The sequence below is a fragment of the Pelodiscus sinensis genome, chromosome 2, assembly GCF_052426305.1.
Source record: "Pelodiscus sinensis isolate ZL-2025 chromosome 2, ASM5242630v1, whole genome shotgun sequence".
NCBI lineage: Eukaryota > Metazoa > Chordata > Testudines > Trionychidae > Pelodiscus > Pelodiscus sinensis.
The window spans coordinates 122,227,728-122,245,922 of record NC_143053.1 but is presented as its reverse complement, the minus strand read 5'-3'; the positions used below and the strand labels follow the sequence as shown (position 1 = coordinate 122,245,922).

The 18,195-nt window shown below is 44.1% G+C and overlaps 1 protein-coding gene across 1 annotated transcript in view; it reads left to right on the top strand.

Annotated features, from left to right (window-relative positions):
- Positions 1-18,195, top strand: part of LOC102444510 (glutamate decarboxylase 1-like) — a 107,450-nt gene that overhangs the window by 69,589 nt on the left and 19,666 nt on the right. Inside the window, exons 6-8 of the mRNA XM_075921405.2 lie at positions 10,473-10,585; positions 11,707-11,822; positions 14,348-14,427. Of these exons, the coding sequence (XP_075777520.1) occupies positions 10,473-10,585; positions 11,707-11,822; positions 14,348-14,427 (309 nt within the window). The remainder of the gene's footprint in view (positions 1-10,472; positions 10,586-11,706; positions 11,823-14,347; positions 14,428-18,195) is intronic.

Sequence of the window (18,195 nt, the reverse complement as noted above, 5' to 3'; positions counted from 1 at the left end):
CATGCTGCCAGCGGCTGCTGCCGTGAGCGCTGTTCGCAGGTGGGCAGGGAGACATGCCCGGGATTTTAAAACTGAAAAGTACCACGCCGCCACTGCCGCGGTGCACGCGTTTCACAGTCTGGCCCCTCCTCGTGGAACGAGGTGTACCGGTAGTTCAGAATAGGAAGCCTAATCCAAACTACCTAGTTCGTGCCACACGTAGCTGCGGGGCACGGAGTCCGAACTAGCGGACATTTAAAAATGGCAGCGCCCGGAAATAAGCAAATGAAGCCCGGGAAATTCAAATCCCGGGCTTCATTTGCAACTCCGGTTGCCTATATTAACCACCCTAGTTCGAACTAGGGTGGTAGTGTAGCCATACCCTTAGATACTTGAAAGTGTTCTCATGTCCTTTTTCTGTCTTCTCTTTTCCAAGGTAAACAAGGCCAAATTCTTCAGCCTTGCCTCATATCTCATGTTCTCTAGACCTTGCATCATTTGTGTTGATCTTCTCTGGACTTTCTGCAATTTCTCCACGTTTCCTGAAATGTGGTGCCCAGAACTAGACATGATACTCCAGCTGGGGCCTAATGTAAATGGTTCATTCCCTGCTTAGGGGACGTGAGACTGGGCGGGTTAATTTCCAATCCTCCTGTTTATTTTTTCCTAAACCAGGAGGGCACAGTAGTTCTGATGGGAGTTGAAGAGGGGATGGAAGCCAGTTCCAAGATCAATGAGCCCTGGGAAGTGGGCCCATTGTAAGGAGACTGGACCTGTGGATGCCTTGAGGGTCAGCAACAAGGGCCTGCTTTGGGAAGCCCCCTCTTTGGAGGTGAATGTGGCAGCATTGAGACACCACCCAGAAGCAGGCACCACAGACACTAACTGCAGATTCATGGGACGGCTTTCTCAGATCTTGCACATGTGTAAGATGATAGATCTGCAGGAGGGGGAGCAGTGGAGTAGTGAGGGGGCCAGAGGGGTCAGTTGCCCCAGGGAGAAAAATAATATAAAATTTAGCTAAAAATAGATGTCACACATTTTTAAAAGGAATACCGTATCTCCTGCCTTTTGTCTATTTTTGTCTCTTTAGGCCCCAGTTAAAATTTTCAAAGGCACTTGAGTGACTAGAGTCATTTTTGAAAATTGGACTTAGAAATATAAGCTCAGATTTTCAAAGGTAATTAAGCTCCTAAAGAGACAGTTGCCAACTTGGATCTTCAAAGATATCTATCTGATTTACACACCTTTGAAAATCTGGTCATAAGTGTCCTAGTCAGTTCTGAACGTGAGATGTAGGAGCCGAGTCCTAATTCCTTCAGATTTTTTTTTTTAATTTTAACATTTATCTACACTAATTCCTCTCCTTTTTCTTTCACTATCCAATAAATGCATGGATCAAAATTATAGGGGCTTTGTGAATCTGCTAAATTGAGAGTGGAAAGATTTCATATTGTCATGTATGATTCCTGGTAACCCATCTCAAATATGAAAAACTAGGTTGATACCTGTTCGTATAAGAGCTGTTGAATTCAGTTTACCATTTGCAGTATCTCATTAGGATGTTTAGTGGAGAAGATATTGTGGGGTTTTTTTTATTTATACTGTGGGCAAAGCATGGGCTCACAAGAATTCCTCCATTGTTTTACCATGAGTCTCAAAACATTTGGGCTGTGTCTACACTGGGCCACTTATTCCGGAAAATCAGCCGCTTTTCCGGAATAAGCTGCGAGCTGTCTACACTGGCCCTTGAATTTCTGGAAAAGCAACGACGCTCTACTGTACAAAATCAGCCACTATTCTGGAAAAACTATTCTGCTCCCACTCGGGCATAAGTCCTTATTCCAGAACACTGTTCCGGAAAAGGGCCAGTGTAGACAACCCAGTAGTCTTTTCTGGAAAAAAGCCCCTATCGCGAAAATGGCGATCGGGGCTCTTTTCCGGAAAAGCGCGTCTACATTGGCCACAGACGCTTTTCCGGAAAAAGGTCTTTTCCGGAAAAGCAGCCTGCCAATGTAGACACTCCTTTTCCGGAAAAACTGAAAACAGAATAGTATTCCGTTTTAAGCAGTTCTGGAAATTCATGCCAGTGTAGACACAGCCTTGGTGTTTTTCTAAAGGCGTGGAGTCAATTGATTATGTAGAAATCTCAGCTTTCATTTTAAAAAAGTTCTCTATACTTCTGGGCCTTACAGTTAAGGAGGAAAGCTTTAAAACATGAACCCTAAATACTCAAGAAACAAAAGGCCAATAAAAATCCAACATGTTTTATTTTTAAAATATCTTATAGACCATTCTCATAACTTTGTGTAAGCATTCCTTGTGATTTTTGGGTTGGCAATACTGCTCTTTGATTGGTGAATTTAGAGAGGTCTCTCCCTTCAGTTTTCCTTTCCACCCTCCTTTTTTGTCACAGGTCATCAGAGAATCATAGAGACAATCGAGAGTAGGGTGAGTCCATGACTATGGTTAATGACTGGTCAGGGTGACTATTATCAGCCAGTGGTCTGAATGAGCTATCTACTGCCATCTGTTAATCAACTGTAGGAAAAGGCTTCACGAGCAGACCTTATTTATATAACATGCCTACTTTGCCACAGAGATCAGTAGACACACTTGCTGTGTCAAGGTGCTCAATTTTGGCTCTTTTGAGTCAAAATTCACTTAAGACTTGGAGCTGGGAGAATGAAATGTTGTAATCCATATTATATGAATAAAGGTAAAAGACCTGAACTTAATATGACCTGGCTTAGAGTCTACCATAACTTGAACACTAAGCAGATGTAAGCGGGGGAATGGTCCCGCTATTGTGGGGAACTTTCCTGGCTTCTATACCACCCCGGTGAAATGGACCAGCGAAAGGATCTGAGTCCCCGCTCCCACTTCCTGTACCCCACGGCTCCCCTGATCCTGAGGGCTCCCCCTCCACTCTCCTGAGTAGCAGAGTCCTCAAAACCCCAACAAGGCTGGGCCCAGGTTTCCTGGGGCTTAATCCCTGACCTTGTAGTCACTAGGGGCAGGAGTTAGGGTGTCCCCACTCCAGGGTGCTCTCTTCACACTGCATGGTTTCTTGGCCCAGTGATCATTTCATCAGGTTCAAAGCAAATACAATTTATTAAACATCAACTGATTAAAGAGAAAAGAATAAGAAAAAAATGAGAATGGTTAAATGAGAACACACAGCCCTGCTCTGTAGCACAGGGACATCAAAACAGCAGTCTGCAGAGTGTAAGGACAGTTCACAGTCTCTTCCTTAGAGGCCCTGGATGTGCTGCAGGGGGCTGCAGGCTGGACATGCTTGCTCTGGCAGTGACCACACAGCCTCAAGCTCTAAGTGGCCAGACCCCTCTCCCAGTCCAGAGCCTCTCCCCATACTTTGCTGGTCCTAGATGCTCACCACACCCAGCTGTAGGCTGTGCTGCCTTGTCAGTGTCCAGCTCCTTGCATTGCTTCTCTGTCCCTTTTGGCTTCTCTGAGCACTGCCAGTCTGCTGCTCAACACAGGGTCTGTGCTCCTTGATTTGTGTGTGCCTGGCTCTATTGCTGCAAAACTGTCTCTCCACACAGCTTGCACTCCTTGGGCTGTCTGTGTCTGGCTCTGTCGCTGCAGGACTTCTTCTGCACACAGCTTGCACTGCTCTTAGCTGTCTCTCAGCTCTCTGTTTGCTCAGAGAGACCCAGAACAATCCCAGCTCACAGGGAGGATGGGTCCTGGCCTCTTGTTTTTCTCACTGGCCTGTCCAACTTGTCAATCAGGCTGAGCTGGAGTGTTGGCTGCTTTCCATTGTCTCTGGGGTCTGTCAGTCTCATGGACCCTTCCCCTTTTGATACTGGGAGCTGGCAAACCAAAAAACTCCCACAGAGTTTTAGTAAGGGGCTACCAGTCCCCTTACACAGAGGATAGTGAGTCACATCTAACTGGAAGTCACAGAAGATGGAAACAGGTTTTATTTCTGGTGGTGTAGAGTCTATTTGGGAGTCCTCAATTATATCTGACACTTTACATCCTTGCAAGTAGGAATAAGAGATCCTCCGGAATAGGGCTTTATTCCGGAGGATTGCGCCAGTCTGGACGCTTTTCTCCGGCTTATCTCCAAGCTGGAAAAAAGCGGCGGCCATGAAAATGCAAATGTCGCGGGGGATATTTAAATCCCCCACGCATTTGCCTCTTTCAAAGTGCTACATTTGCATGCCTATTCCATAATAGGCGGCCAGTGTAGACACAGCCCCAGTGTTTAAAGGCAGACCTGACTAGAATAAATTGAGAGTCCTTGTCTTGTCTCAGTGATCGCTTGATAAAATCATTGATAAAATCTTGTGTAGACTGACCTTGAACTCAACATACAGGCAATATGTGTTGAAGGGCAGTGCAAAGGAGGCAATGGTGGTGAGGTACCATATTATCTAGTGAAATGATTGGTGCTGAAATCACTAAGGACTGGAATTTGACCACAGAACTGACACTTTCTTAACAAAGACTCCATTCTTGCTATTTAAAAAGTAAATCAATGTAACAGAGAACTGCAGTGCTCTCTGGTAACTTTTTAAAAAAAGTATGGGTATGGTTTGTGGTTTGTTGTGTGGTTTGGGGTTTTTTTGTTTGTTTGTTCAACAAAAAATCCTGGGTCAGTGGGCCCTGCCAAAACTGTTTGAATTGGGCCCCGCACTTTCTAAAGCCAGCCCTGGTTATGGAGAAGCTTTAACTGAAAGTATATAGGTAGTTGTGAATAGTTTGGTAAAAATATCCTGGTTGGTTAGTCTTTTATTTGAACATATTGAACTAAATTTAAGCATTCTCTTGGGATAGTTTTTTTCCTCTGTTTTAGCTAGAGGTCTAGTAGGTCTGTAGTGAGTAATGTTGCTAAACCACCAGATTAGCTAAAACCATACTTTTAAATACATTTCAAAGAAAGAATAGAACCAAAAAAATGTAACTGGAGAGCAGCACAATTATAGACAGTTTCAGTAAAAGGCAGGACAGAAAATAGTTACTCCCTCAAGTCTTATACGCTATAAAAACACTGTAATGTAATGCTTTGATATGGTTACCTTCATTCACTTGCTGCCTAGTAAACACTGATATCTTTCCCTTGTATTACAAATCAGCATTAGCTACACAAAGTCAATGTATCAATCAGCAAACAGTGGAGTGTACTTTGATCTTGTTAGGTGATTCAGTTTTTTGGCACAAAAAACACTGTGCAACTTCTAAATGTAGTCAATTATAAAAACTTCCTTACTTCTCTTTTAATTTTTAAAACCCCATATAAATGCTTACATGGGTGACTAGAAATTTAGGGAATGGATTTCCTTTAAATTGGTTTCGAGTCCTGTCTGCATTGTGAAGTCAGGTCAGAGTGTGTGTGATAAATTGTCTTTTTGTTTCTCTCTAGTTCTGTGCTCTCATAGCACTGGCCTCCTGTCTCTCTCCAAACGATCTGGTCATTTTGATTTGAGAGCTTTGTCTAACTCCATCCACAGCTATCTTCCTTTATCTCTCCATTTCAGCAACTCCTAGTACCTAATAGGGCCATAATTCAGCTCCACATTATACATGGGTCTTCTGTGGGAATCCTAAATGCTCTGCCTCACTCCGTGCCCAGGATATCACATTAAAAAGCACCCCTGGGATGCACAGTAGTAATAAACAGGCAGTGTAAGATAGCTAAGATTTGAGGAATGATCCTGAAATGTTGGAATAGTTTCATTGGTTAACCTATGATTTTGAGGGCCATTCTAGTATAAACAACAAATCCAGTGAAGTCAAGTTATACTGAAGTAAGTGTAACTCACCATTTGGGTATGTCTAGACTACAGAGCTTTGTCAGAAAAATGGCTGTTTTTCCGACAAAACCTGAGTTGGGTCCAGAGTGCAAGCAAGTTCTTTTGACAGTAAATTGAAAGAAAGGGGCGGGGCGGTGTTTGCACAATTGGTAATCCTCATTCAATGAGGAAGAAGACTTTTTGTGAAAGCGTTCTTTCACAAAAAGGTGTGTATGGATAGAGGAGGGTTTTTTTACATAAGATCCAGGAAATAGCGCAGGTGCCCTGGTGGCCGCTCCATACAAGCTAATCACAACTCTATAGTTCCTGACTCCTGGCCCTTCTTAAAGCTGCAGGCACTCTGGACAAGCCTTGTGGCAGGAAGTCAAACAGAGAGAGTAGCAGTTCACCAAAGGGCTCTCTCTGCCACAGCCATGTCCGCCCCTGAAACCGCCTGCAACTCCCTTGGCCCTCTCAGGGAGCATCCCCAGGGGTCCCAGGTCCTATCCAGAGGGATGAAGAGGCGCACCCTGTCCTGGGCTGGCCCAGAGATCGTGTCCTTCCTTGAGTTGTGGGGCAAGGAGGAGACTTTAGAAGATCCCCAGGCCAAGCGACGGTACGCCGACATTTATAGCCGGATGGCCACCGCCTTGGCGGAGCATGGACACTCACCCCAGACCATGGAACAGGTCTAGAGTAAAGTAAAAGAGCTCCACCAGGGATATGTCAGGGCCACCAAGGGCAACTCCTGCTCAGGGGCAGGACCCCACATCTACTACAGGGAGCTGCACCAGATCCTGGTGGTGGGGAAACGTCTTCCCCATCCATCCTGGTGGACTCCGGGGTTGAGACCCCCATCATCGTCCAGCCAGACGTCACCCTGGAGGAGGAGCAGGAGGTCCGGGGCCAGCCAGCTGCATCAGAGGAGAAGGAGCAGGAGGAGGAGATAAGCACCATGACCCTCTGCCTGGAGCAGGTGTCAGTGACCCAAGATGTCTCCCAGGCCTCCTTGGACACCTGGGAGGGATCTTCAGGTGAGCGGTCTGACTTTTGTCACACACACAGGATGGGGGAGGCAGGTGCACAGGGAGTGGGGGGAGTGTCACGCAGGATGCTCGGGCTGGACAGGCTGGACATTGTGCTGTGGTCCATGCACGTGCAACCATGTTCTGCGTTACTGTGCGGCACGTGGACACAGAAGGCAGCCCCTGAATACACCCGGGATCCTGCTTCTTGGCTCAGGGGAGGCCACACACAACCTGCCACAGGGGGGAGTTCACCCCGACCAGAAGCAGACTAGCCACAAGGGTGCAAGAAGAACCCCACATAGACTAAGGAGTGCTGCACACAGGCATGCCTTCACGTGCAAGACAGTAGCCACTCCCACACATAGCCCAGCGACCCGCACCAGTGTGTGAGGACCCCAGGGAGGCCCAGGCTACACCTGGCTCTTCTGCCACCCATGAGGTCATGCCACTGTGGCCAGACACTTCCCTTGGCTGCTTGTCTGTGGACCGGGATGGTGGGGTGGGAAGTGGGCAGCAGGGTCCTCTGGGCACTTCGGTGTCCATGTGAGACATGGCCTTGCTCCCGAGACATCCCCTCAGGGACAGTGTCTGCAGAGATGACTGACCGCCTCTCTCTCTTGTAGGTTCTCCACAGCCAGACCAGCTGGGATTGAATACTGAGTCATACCACCACAGCCACTTGCCAGAACCCGGGAAATCTGCAGGCACTCCAGGGTCCAAGAAGACCTGTGGCAGCACTTCAGTGTCCTTCAGGACATACACCAGACCATGGCGCACAAGGTCTGCACCAACCTGGAGTGGCAGGAGCGCACCTGGGGCCAACTTATGCAGCTGTGTGACACCATGTGTGGTGTCATGTCACGAATGCTGGCACACCCACCTGGGGTTGCTTCCATCCATCTTACCCCCTTTTATGCCTCTGCTCCCTCCCCAGATGATGCCCATGCCCCCTCCCCTAGCAATGCCCATTCTCCCTCCTAAAGTAGTGCCTAAGACTCCAACCCCCTCCTGTCCTCCCTCTTGCGCCCCCCAGACCCTCACAGCCCCGACAAGGTCCCCGCACCCAAGGGAGCACCTCAAGCCACTCCCCTTCCACTCCCAGTTGTGAGCCCCCTTCCCCCTGCCCACCTTTTCAAAATGTTTCATTAATACAGAGTTCATGTTTTGTAAAACCAAACAGGTGTGCTTATTGGGAGGTCAGGGAAGGGGCAAATGGAGGGGGTTTGGTGGGAAAGGGATGGAGAAGCAAGCCGGAGGCCATGGGGAGACTTACTGGGGTGCTTGAGAGAATCTCTCCCTCAGGGCCTCCCGGATACACACCCCAGCCTGATAGGCCTGTCGGATGGCAGCCTCCAGCTTCTTATAGAGGCTTTAGTTCTGAAAGACTCAGGAATCATGTGCCCTACCTGACCACCTGACAAAAATATCAGTAAATTGTCCCTGGTGGTCAACCAAGGCTTGCAGGACAATGGAAAAGTAGCCCTTCTGATTGATGTACTGAGCCATTCGATGGTCCTGTGCTCAGATGGGGATAGGGGGTCCCATTTATGGCTCCCCTGCAGTTGGGGAACCCCAGGACAGCAAATCCGGCCAGGGTTGCATCCAGGTCTCCCAGATGGTTGACCCTCCTCAGCACAAGGGAGTTGATGGCCCTTACCACCTGCAGAAGGAGACAAAGAAACACACAACACAGAGAATGAGAGATGGGGTGTCTGAGCTCCTTGGAGGTGCCCGCCCTGATCCCCTCCCCTGCCCCCTGCCGCCCTCTCAAAACATCCCAGGAGCCATCTCCTATGAAGCTGCTCCCCACCTCCCCAGCAGCAGGGCTGTGTGAGGGTGGGACGGCACTAGCCCACAGGGACAGGGATTTCCTCCCCACCCCCACTCCATTCTCTACAGTCCACCCTCTCCTGAGGGTCCCCCTTATCCAACACTCCTCCTCCCTCCCTGTGCAGGGACTGAATCTCCAGAGTGCCTTATCTCCATAAGGAGGGCCCTATGGTGGACTTCCCCACTCCAAACTGGTTGTTCACTGACTGGTAGCTGTCGGGGGTGGCCAGCTTCCAGAGGGCAATGGCGACCCACTTCTCCAGGGGGATGGCGGGCTGCAGGTGGGTGTCCTGTCTCCAGAGAGTGGGGGCGAGCCAGGCACAGAGTTCTAGAAAGATGTCCTTCCACATGTGGAAGTTGGTGAGCCACTGCTGGTTGCCCCACTACTCCAGGATCCAGCTGGTCCCACCAGTCTGAACTGGTGTTGAGCCTCCAGAACCTTCTCTCCACTGTGGGATTGGCTGCCAGAGCAGGAGCAGTAGCAGCCATGGAGAGGGACCCCAGAATGAGCTCGTGGTCCAAGTCCTTCAGGACCAGGAAGGCAGCAGACACAAAGTGCTGCAAAACCTGCAACATGGCCATGTGAAGCCACCGCATGCCCAGGGGCAGCTCTGGCTCCATGGCACTTAAGAACAAACCTGTGGCTTTCAAAAAAGAAGAAGACTACCACAGCAGGCACTGCGAGAGGTTTGCAGTCCCTCGAAGAGGCAAACATGCAGTAGAAACAGAGAAATGGCTGTCAGGCGGGTCCTTTTGAACATCTGTCTCTACAAGGTTCCAGCACCAGCACTTGGAAGCAAATGGTGACCTAAAGCCCTCCCTGAAGTGGTGGCCTTTTATGCGAGAGAGCGTCCAATGAGTCTGGATGCTCTCTTTCGCAAAAGCACATTGCTTTTTCGATGCACTTTTGTGTGTGGATGCACTTTTGCACAAGAAGTTTTTTCAGAAGATCTCTTCTGAAAAGCTTGTAGTCTAGACGTAGCCTTTGTCTGTTCAGGGGGCAGTTCAGTATCTACAGTGTTCATAGTATCCTTCTGTGCTTAGCTTAGCAGGAAAACACAATTGCTGCAGATTGTCACATGCTGAGTGCTTAGTAACAGCCACAGCATATTACTTTCTAGAACCCCTTTAAATTATGGCATTCCCCACTAATTTAAAGCAAATTTAGAAATATCTGTAAAAGGATAGGCATTTCAATTTCACACCATTGTAACATGCAAAATAACTTTTTTATAAGAGACTTGAGGAGACCTGGTCAATGTTTGGAAAGGAGAAGACTGAGAGGGGACATGATAGTGGTTTTCAGATATTGAAACGGGTTTCACAAGGAGGGAGAAAAAATGTTCTTTCTGGTCTCTGAGGATGGGACAAGAAGCAATGGGCTTAAACTGCAGCAAGAGAGGTTTAGTTTGGACATTAGGAAAAACTTTCTAACTATCAGGGTGGTTAAACACTGGAATAAGTTGCCTAGGGAGGTTGTGAAATCTCCATCTCTGGAGATATTTAAGAGCAGGTTAGATACACATCAATGAGGGGTGGTTTAGATGGTACTGGATCTTGCCATGAGGGTAGGAGACTGAAATCGATGACCTCTCGAGGTCCCTTCTAATTCTAGTGTTCTATGAGTCTATGTATTCACTTTTTATAGTCAATCTCAGGGTAGATAAAACATATCTTCCCTCAATATTTTCACATTGCAAGTATATAGTAAAATAATAGATATTATGTGGGATGAGAAAAAAGGAAAGAAGGCCTTTAATATCACTCCATATATCATTCCTAAATCAAGTCTCAATTCCTTTTATACATCTTTTGCATAATAGAAATACATTTCTGAAAATAGCCTGTTGCTACTTTTTAAAACCTATTTTAGGTTTACGTATGAAATAGCTCCACTGTTCATTGTTATGGAGGAGATTCTTCTTAAGAAAATGTATGAAATGGTTGGATGGAAGGAAACGGAAGCAGATGGTATATTTTCTCCTGGTAAGTAGACAAAAAATTATCCATGCTATGGGTTTGATTTAAAGCCCAAGGAAATCCATGATAGTTTTTCCATTAACTTTACTCACTTTTGGATCAGGACCATATGAGAACTGTATGGCTGTGTCTACATTGGCATCCCTTTCCAGAAAAGGGATGCTAATGAGACACTTCGGAATTGCAAATCCACGGGGGATTTAAATATCCCCGCGGCATTTGCATTTACATGGCTGCCGCTTTTTTCTGGCTCGGCGTTTTTGCCGGAGAAAAGCGCCAGTGTAGACGCGATTCTCTGGAAAATAAGCCCTTTTCCAGAGGATCCCTTATTTTCCGGCTTAAGTAGCTTAAATAAAATAGGCTGCAACTCAAACCTTCACTTTAAACAAAATGCAAATGTGAAATGAACTTTTTTGCAGTTTGAAATGATACACTTAAATTAATTAAAACATTATAACTTCGCAATATTGTTAAAAGCAAGGATCTAGATAGAATATGGTAGGATAAAGAAGAAGGTTACTGCAATGTTATGGATCAATAAAAATATTTTCTCAGAATAAAAGTCCACAAATCTTGTCAGAATAGAAGAAATACAAGAAATCAATTTTACATCACATTAATTGCCAGAAAACAATACAGAAAGGATAGAGGGAAAAAAGAACCTTTCAGAAATCAAAATTTGGACAATACTAAATCTAGTTCCTTAATTTTCTGGTTTGGTTAGGGACTGGGATGTGGTAGCTTGGGGAAAAGAAAAGACTTTCAATCAAATTTACCTGACAAGCACAAATCTTATGAAGTACATAAAACTGAGACTCCCAATGGCACATCTTATCAAATCTGTGGAAGCCTAGAAAAGAGAACAGTGGATTAAATGGAGAGGGAGAAAATTCTGTGTCCATGGTTTGACTGGTATTCTAGACATGTTTGCTGCAGTCAAAATGGTAAGTCAGTTGGAGAACAGCAAATTTATTTATCATTAAGGAATCAAAATGAAGTCAAAGGAGGTATGCTAATTTATACCCCGGTTGAGAATCTGGGCTTATGTTGCAGTGATGTAAAACGTAAATGCTTAGTAGGCTATTGAAATCAAAACAGAAGTATTTGTTTTCCTTCCATGCTGTCAGGTGGGACCATATCAAACCTCTACAGTGTTCTAGTGGCGCGTTATAAGAGGTTTCCTGAGATTAAAACCAAAGGCATGCAAGCACTTCCACACATTGCAATGTTTGTTTCTGAACATGTAAGTACCGAAGTATAATATGTTTGTGTGAAATAGCTTGTCTGTGCTAGGTTCAGCAATTAGTATTTAAATATTGAAAATCAGTATTTAAATAGTCAGACTATTGAAATAAATGAGCGGAAAATGAAATGAAATACTCCTGGAGAATGTTTGAGTAACATTTTCATAAGTGTGTATATGATTTAGGAGCATTTAGTCACATTGCAGCTCACTGGTGCTTGTATTCACATTTTAAGTCACATAGGCTCTTTTGAAAATTCCATTTTGTAACTTTAGGCACATCCCTGAGTAAGTTTAAATTGTACCAGGACTAGTCCTGGAGATCACTGGGTATGTCTACAATGAAATTAACAGCTCCTCCTCTCCCACAGCTAGACTATGCCAGCTGACTTGGGCTCATAGAACTCTGGTAAGGAGTAACTCTGTAGAGGTTCAGGTACAGCCTGGAGCCTGGGGTCTAAGACTCTCTGTGTAGGGTCCCCGAATATGAGTTGCAGTCTGAGCCCAAATATCTACACTGGACCCCTCAAGCACTAATCATTTGGTATAGGCCAGATGGGGGTGTCTAACTGCAGTGAAGACATAAACATTGTGACTCAAAAATAAATCATTGAGTCACAGTTCTGACCCAGCTATCCCCTAGCTCCAGAGGGAGGAATAGGAATTTCCTGCTTATCTGAACCAGCAGAAATGTATCCCACTCTGAGGACTGGCACTTTGGGATGATGGAGCCATACCCAAACCTGTGTGAATCTGAGTAAGTAATTGGTCAAACAGCACACACTTGCTGCTAGGCATATGCAGAAAGTTCAGATTTCACACTCAGGGATAACTGGAATAAGTTCACTCCTTCCTACACCCATGTGTAGGTGCAATGTACAAGTCATAAGCTGACTGTTGGCACTTCAAGTGAAATTTTCCTGAGGTCAGATCGCAGATGTCAGTGGAAGTGTTTCTGTGGACCTAATTGGGTTGTGAAACAGGCCTGAAGTGCCTACTCTTCCCTAATTAGTGTACAGACATATTCATACGTACACTTTAAAAATAAGTGTTTGACTAGGCATAATGTAAATGCAGAATATTACAGAATATCAGGTATGGCTTTGTGATATTTCCCTTTGGAGTCTTCCACAGTTGCAAAAATTGTTCACTTTGCTACCGTGGAGGTACAAAGTGAGAGCTGCTAAGCATTCAGTGTTTTGTAAACTCTCATTAATTTTTCTCATAAAATAATCTGTCACATGGATGTTAGAGAATAGTCTAAATTTGTTTTGAAATCTTTATTTAATAATGAAGAAATATAAAACATTGGGCAGATAAAATTCCAAATGCTATTTATCATTGTAGTTGTATGCTGGTGCAGATTTGTGTTTCCTTTTTGTAATAATAAACTTGAGGTCAGGCTGCAAAATAGTGCAAAAACATTTACCCTGTAATTAAACATATTTACCATGCACCCCAAAAGTTAAATATTCATTAATAAGCACATGATTTTTCTATTGATTAACATAACTGACATAATCTAATACATAATCTCAAACCTGAAATTATAAAGATTATACACATTCATAAAGCTTTACTTTCTTTATCTTACTGAAAATAGTTAATTAGTAAATTAGTGATAGAAATGTAGCCGTGTTAGTCTGGGGTAGTTGAAGCAAAATGCAGGACAATGTAGCTCTTTAAAGACTAACAAGATGGTTTATTAGATGATGAGCTTTCGTGGGCCAGACCCACTTCCTCAGATCAAATAGTGGAAGAAAGTAGTCACAACCATATATACCAAAGGATACAATTTACCAACAAGGACTTAACAAGTCTTTGAACTTTCTCACCCATTACCAAGACAGTTTCCCCAATTATCACCTGTAATACCATTAACTCACAAACATCCCACTCTCCCTACCTTTAATATCAGCAATTCACAGACACTTACCTTCCTTCCTCCCCCTTCCCACCCCCCCGCATCCCCCTTCTGTTCTGCAATGTGATTTGTCCTTTTCATATTTGTTCATTTTTTTAAATTGTATCCTTTGGTATATATGGTTGTGACTACTTTCTTCCACTATTTGATCTGAGGAAGTGGGTCTGGCCCACGAAAGCTCATCATCTAATAAACCATCTTGTTAGTCTTTAAAGTGCTACATTGTCCTGCATTTTGCTTTAGTAAATTAGTGAATAGCATGTTTAATGACCATAGCTACGATTTTAAAAAAAATGTATAGCCCACCAGTAACAAGGGCAAATAATTATCTCCACATAATGGAGATAGTGGAAGCAGGAAGTACAATTACGCACATTATGACAGAGTGTCCTCTTTTTGAAACATCTGATTAAGAATCCTGCTAGACAGGCTTCTTGGTAAATTTCAGTAAGCCCATTCTTATACTCCTGTGTCATCACAACATCTGAGCCATGTATATTTACTGAAAAACAATGGTGTCATCCATAAATTGCATGTATTTTATGTACAGTACACACATCTATCTAACAAACTCCCTTAAACTTTTTTTATATATTTTAAGAGCCATTATTCAGTAAAGAAAGCTGCAGCAGTCCTTGGAATTGGGACAGATAATGTAATTACAGTAAAGTGCGATGAAAGGTATGTCTTTAATGTAGTCTTGTAAATGTTTCACTGAATTTAACCTCTTGTTCCACTTGTTCCTGTATCCATTCCTTTAGATGAATCATATTTTATAAAATCGTGCTCAGTTATAGCTAAAGCAGAATTGATTAAATGCAAAAGTACAAGTCAATTATGAATACAGAGGCAAATTTGTAGGTCCCTACACAGTATTTACTCAGTCGCTATTTGGACAAACCCTCACTGAAGTCATTAGGCCTGAATAAAGACAGAGTAAAACTAAAAGACCAACTTCTACTAACTTTTTTTCTAGTAGTAATACTACTTGAATAGTTGCCAAGAAACATACTATTTAACGTGGATAAAGGGGACACAACCTTACAAGGATTGACTGAGGTTTTACTACAGGTTGCACCTCTAAAATCTGTGATTCTCTGATCCAGCAACATCCGTGATCTGCCATAACCACAGATGTTCCAGGATCAGAGAGTCCTGGTGCCCTGCAGAGGGGTGTGGGGACTTTCGAGCTGGCATGCAGCTCAGTTGGGCTGCGAGGGTGGAGGGGGAGCAGGAACTGGTGCATGACTTATTTGGGCTGCAGCAGGCGGGAGCCAGCACGCAGCTCAACTGAGCTGGGGGGTGAGCCTGGCTGGGGTGGGGGAGGAGCAGGCAGCAGCAGGGGGCCTGAAATGACCTCCCCTGGTCCAGAAAAATCCCTCATGTGGGACCAGTCAGGTCCAAGGGTGCCGGGAGGTCCAACCTGTATCAGCCTTATGTATGGAGCAAGGCTGGGCAACCCCAAGAACCTCACAGGGAAGGAAATGGGACTTTATAAAGAGGCACGATTCCTTTCTTTCCTTCTTGCACCTAGCTTCATGACATTAACAAATTAATGCCAGCTCAGCTATGCTGGTCAATGCACTGTGAAGTGCAGACAATTATCCAAACATTTCTGCCATGTTGGCCCATTTTCCATCCATTTGCTTGGGTGAAGTGTGATAACAGGAATCAGCAGCTTTTCTATGCATGCTCAGTATTAAGTTCAGGGATGTGTATACTGTGGCAATGTGGTCCACCTTTAAACCTGTTCTTTATAATACTATCTTCTCTTTATCCAAATATCTTATACATTTCTTCTGCGGGCAAGAGAGTTGATTTTTTTGTTTTTTGCTAGTTTGTGATTGTTTCTTTTCCATATTTTGCTCTGGGCCTAAAAGAAGAATTAGGGCACTTCTGTAATAGTCATATACATTTATATTTAGCATCCTATAGTCCTCAAATTCTGGTGTTGAGAAAATTAAAATTGATTATTTTATTTTATCTTTACTGATTTCTTTAGGAATACTGTAACATTGTAGTTTGGTGATGTGGAAGAGAAAACCCATTATCTTCACAAGCTGTATAATAACTGAAGTACTATAGAACTTTTTTTAGAAATAATATCATATTGGAAATGGAATTTTTAAAAGACATCTATTACAAAATGAATGCAAAAGGGAGAGTTAAGTTTAAGCTTCAGTGCTTTATTTTTTTCATGTTTCTTTTACTAGTTATTGCCATGTCTTCTAAAAGCTACTGGCATGCAAGTTACAGGCAGTCCCCGGGTTACGTACAAGATAGGGACTGTAGGTTTGTTCTTAAGTTGAATTTGTATGTAAGTCGGAACTGGTACATATTGTAGGGGAAACTCTAGCCAAACATTTCTCCAGAGCTCAGTTTTATTCTCCCACACCTCACTTCCCTCAGTCCTTTATTCTCAAGCTGAGGTGTCTGCTGAGAAAAGCCGCTCCGCGTCTCCCTGGTCTGCTGGGGGGAAGCAGCTAGTGCGGGGTTACCTCACCCCGTTTGTAAGTAGGGATCCGATGTAAGTCGGATCCATGTAACCCGGGGACTGCCTGTATACTCTTTCTTTTTTAAACCGCAAAAGATTAGTCTATGTAACTTAAAGAAGGGAACTTTCATACAATTAGCAATATTAATGTGATGAGAACATACATGTACATTCAAAGAAAATGTGTCAAGGCACATAAAAGCACATTATTACATAATTGCATATCTCCAGTAGTACCTCATCTATACATTGGGGCTACGTCTACACTGGCCCCTAATTCTGGAAAAGTCATGCAAAGCAGGTAAGTCAGAATAGGGAAATCCGCAGGGGATTTAAATATCCCCCGCGGATTTAAATAAACATGTCCGCCGCTTTTTTTCCGGCTTGGGGAAAAGCTGGAAAAAAGCATCTAGACTGGCGCGATCCTCCGGAATAAAGCCCTTTTCCTGAGGATCCTGAAGGTACGAATAAGAGACCCTCCGGAAAAGGGCTTTATTCCGGAGGATCGCGCCAGTCTAGATGCTTTTTTCTGGCTTTTCCCCAAGCTGGAAAAAAAGCGGCGGACATGTTTATTTAAATCCGCGGGGGATATTTAAATCCCCCGCGGATTTCCCTATTCTGACTTACCTGCTTTGCATGACTTTTCCGGAATTTGGGGCCAGTGTAGACGTAGCCTGGTTGTATGTCTTTGTTATTGTTGCTGCTGTTACTTTGTTGTTAAAGGCATGACAACTTTACAAAAATTACATCACTGTCTAAATTTGTTTGATGAAGTACTATGAAAATTGATCATTCAGAACATCTGTAGAACCATGTATATATCTGTAGCTTCCTTTTTATGGTGCTATAAATTCAGATGGATCCTTAGTTAAAACCATAGTCCCTACTAAATTCAGTGGAATTTGCACAGCATATTTATTATAATTCAACAATAGTGGCAGATTCAAAAACAGTAAAGTGTTGGAAGCTAGTTTTCCAGCCCTGCCCTTTCTGTCAGAGGCCCTGATCTCTCACAACAAAAAAGCTCCCCCCTTAACAGGAAGAGCTCCAGGTCACCCACACCAGCCACATCAGGCCGAGCCACTGTCCTAGCACCCTTGAAAGCTTCCTCCCAAGCCAAGGTAGGCTGGCTCCAGTGCTGGGCCGAGATGCCTGCCACTCAAGTATCAGGCAGTGTTTTTATTTTCATGAACAAAAAAGTATGGAAAAGCCAAAAATCTAAAATCTGGGTCCCCAAAATAGGACTATGCACAGAAACCTAAGAGCCTAAATAAAAGTGGCCAGATGTTCAGAGATGCTGAGTCTTTTTCACTACTTTTGCTAAAATCAGTCGGCGCTACATGCAGTCACTACTAGAACCAAATGAAAAAAATATTGGAAGTGCGGAGTTTATTGCTATGGGAAACGTGTTCCTTTTCAAGAACATTTTTCTTTTTTTGTTTTTGGGGAAAAAGCAAGGAAGTGTTGACAAAATATTTTTTGTTCACATAGTTATTTTTTTGTAAGCTTCTTAGAGTATCAAGGTCTGTGAGTCCCCTTGGCCCCATTCCCTGCCCCCATACTCACTTCCAGTGAGAGGGAGACTTTTCTGTGCTCTATCACTCAGCTTCTTGACATCACCTGTCTGTTAGTCATCAAGGCTGTGTCTAGACTACAGGGTTTTGTCGACAAAAAAAACTATACCTGCGTCTATACTACTGCCGAGTTCTGTTGACAGAACGTTGACAGAACTAGGCAGTTTTGTCGATGGCAGTAAACCTCATTCTATGAGGAATAACACCTTTTGTTGACAGTTCTGTCAACAGAAGGTGTTATTGCATCTACACTGTCCTTTGTGTCTACACTTTCATGTCGACAGAGCGGCTTCCTTTGTCGACAGAACTGGATGTAGTCTAGACACACTCTGTTGACAAAAGCCTGTAATCTAGACGTACCCCAGTCTCCTCTGCACTAAG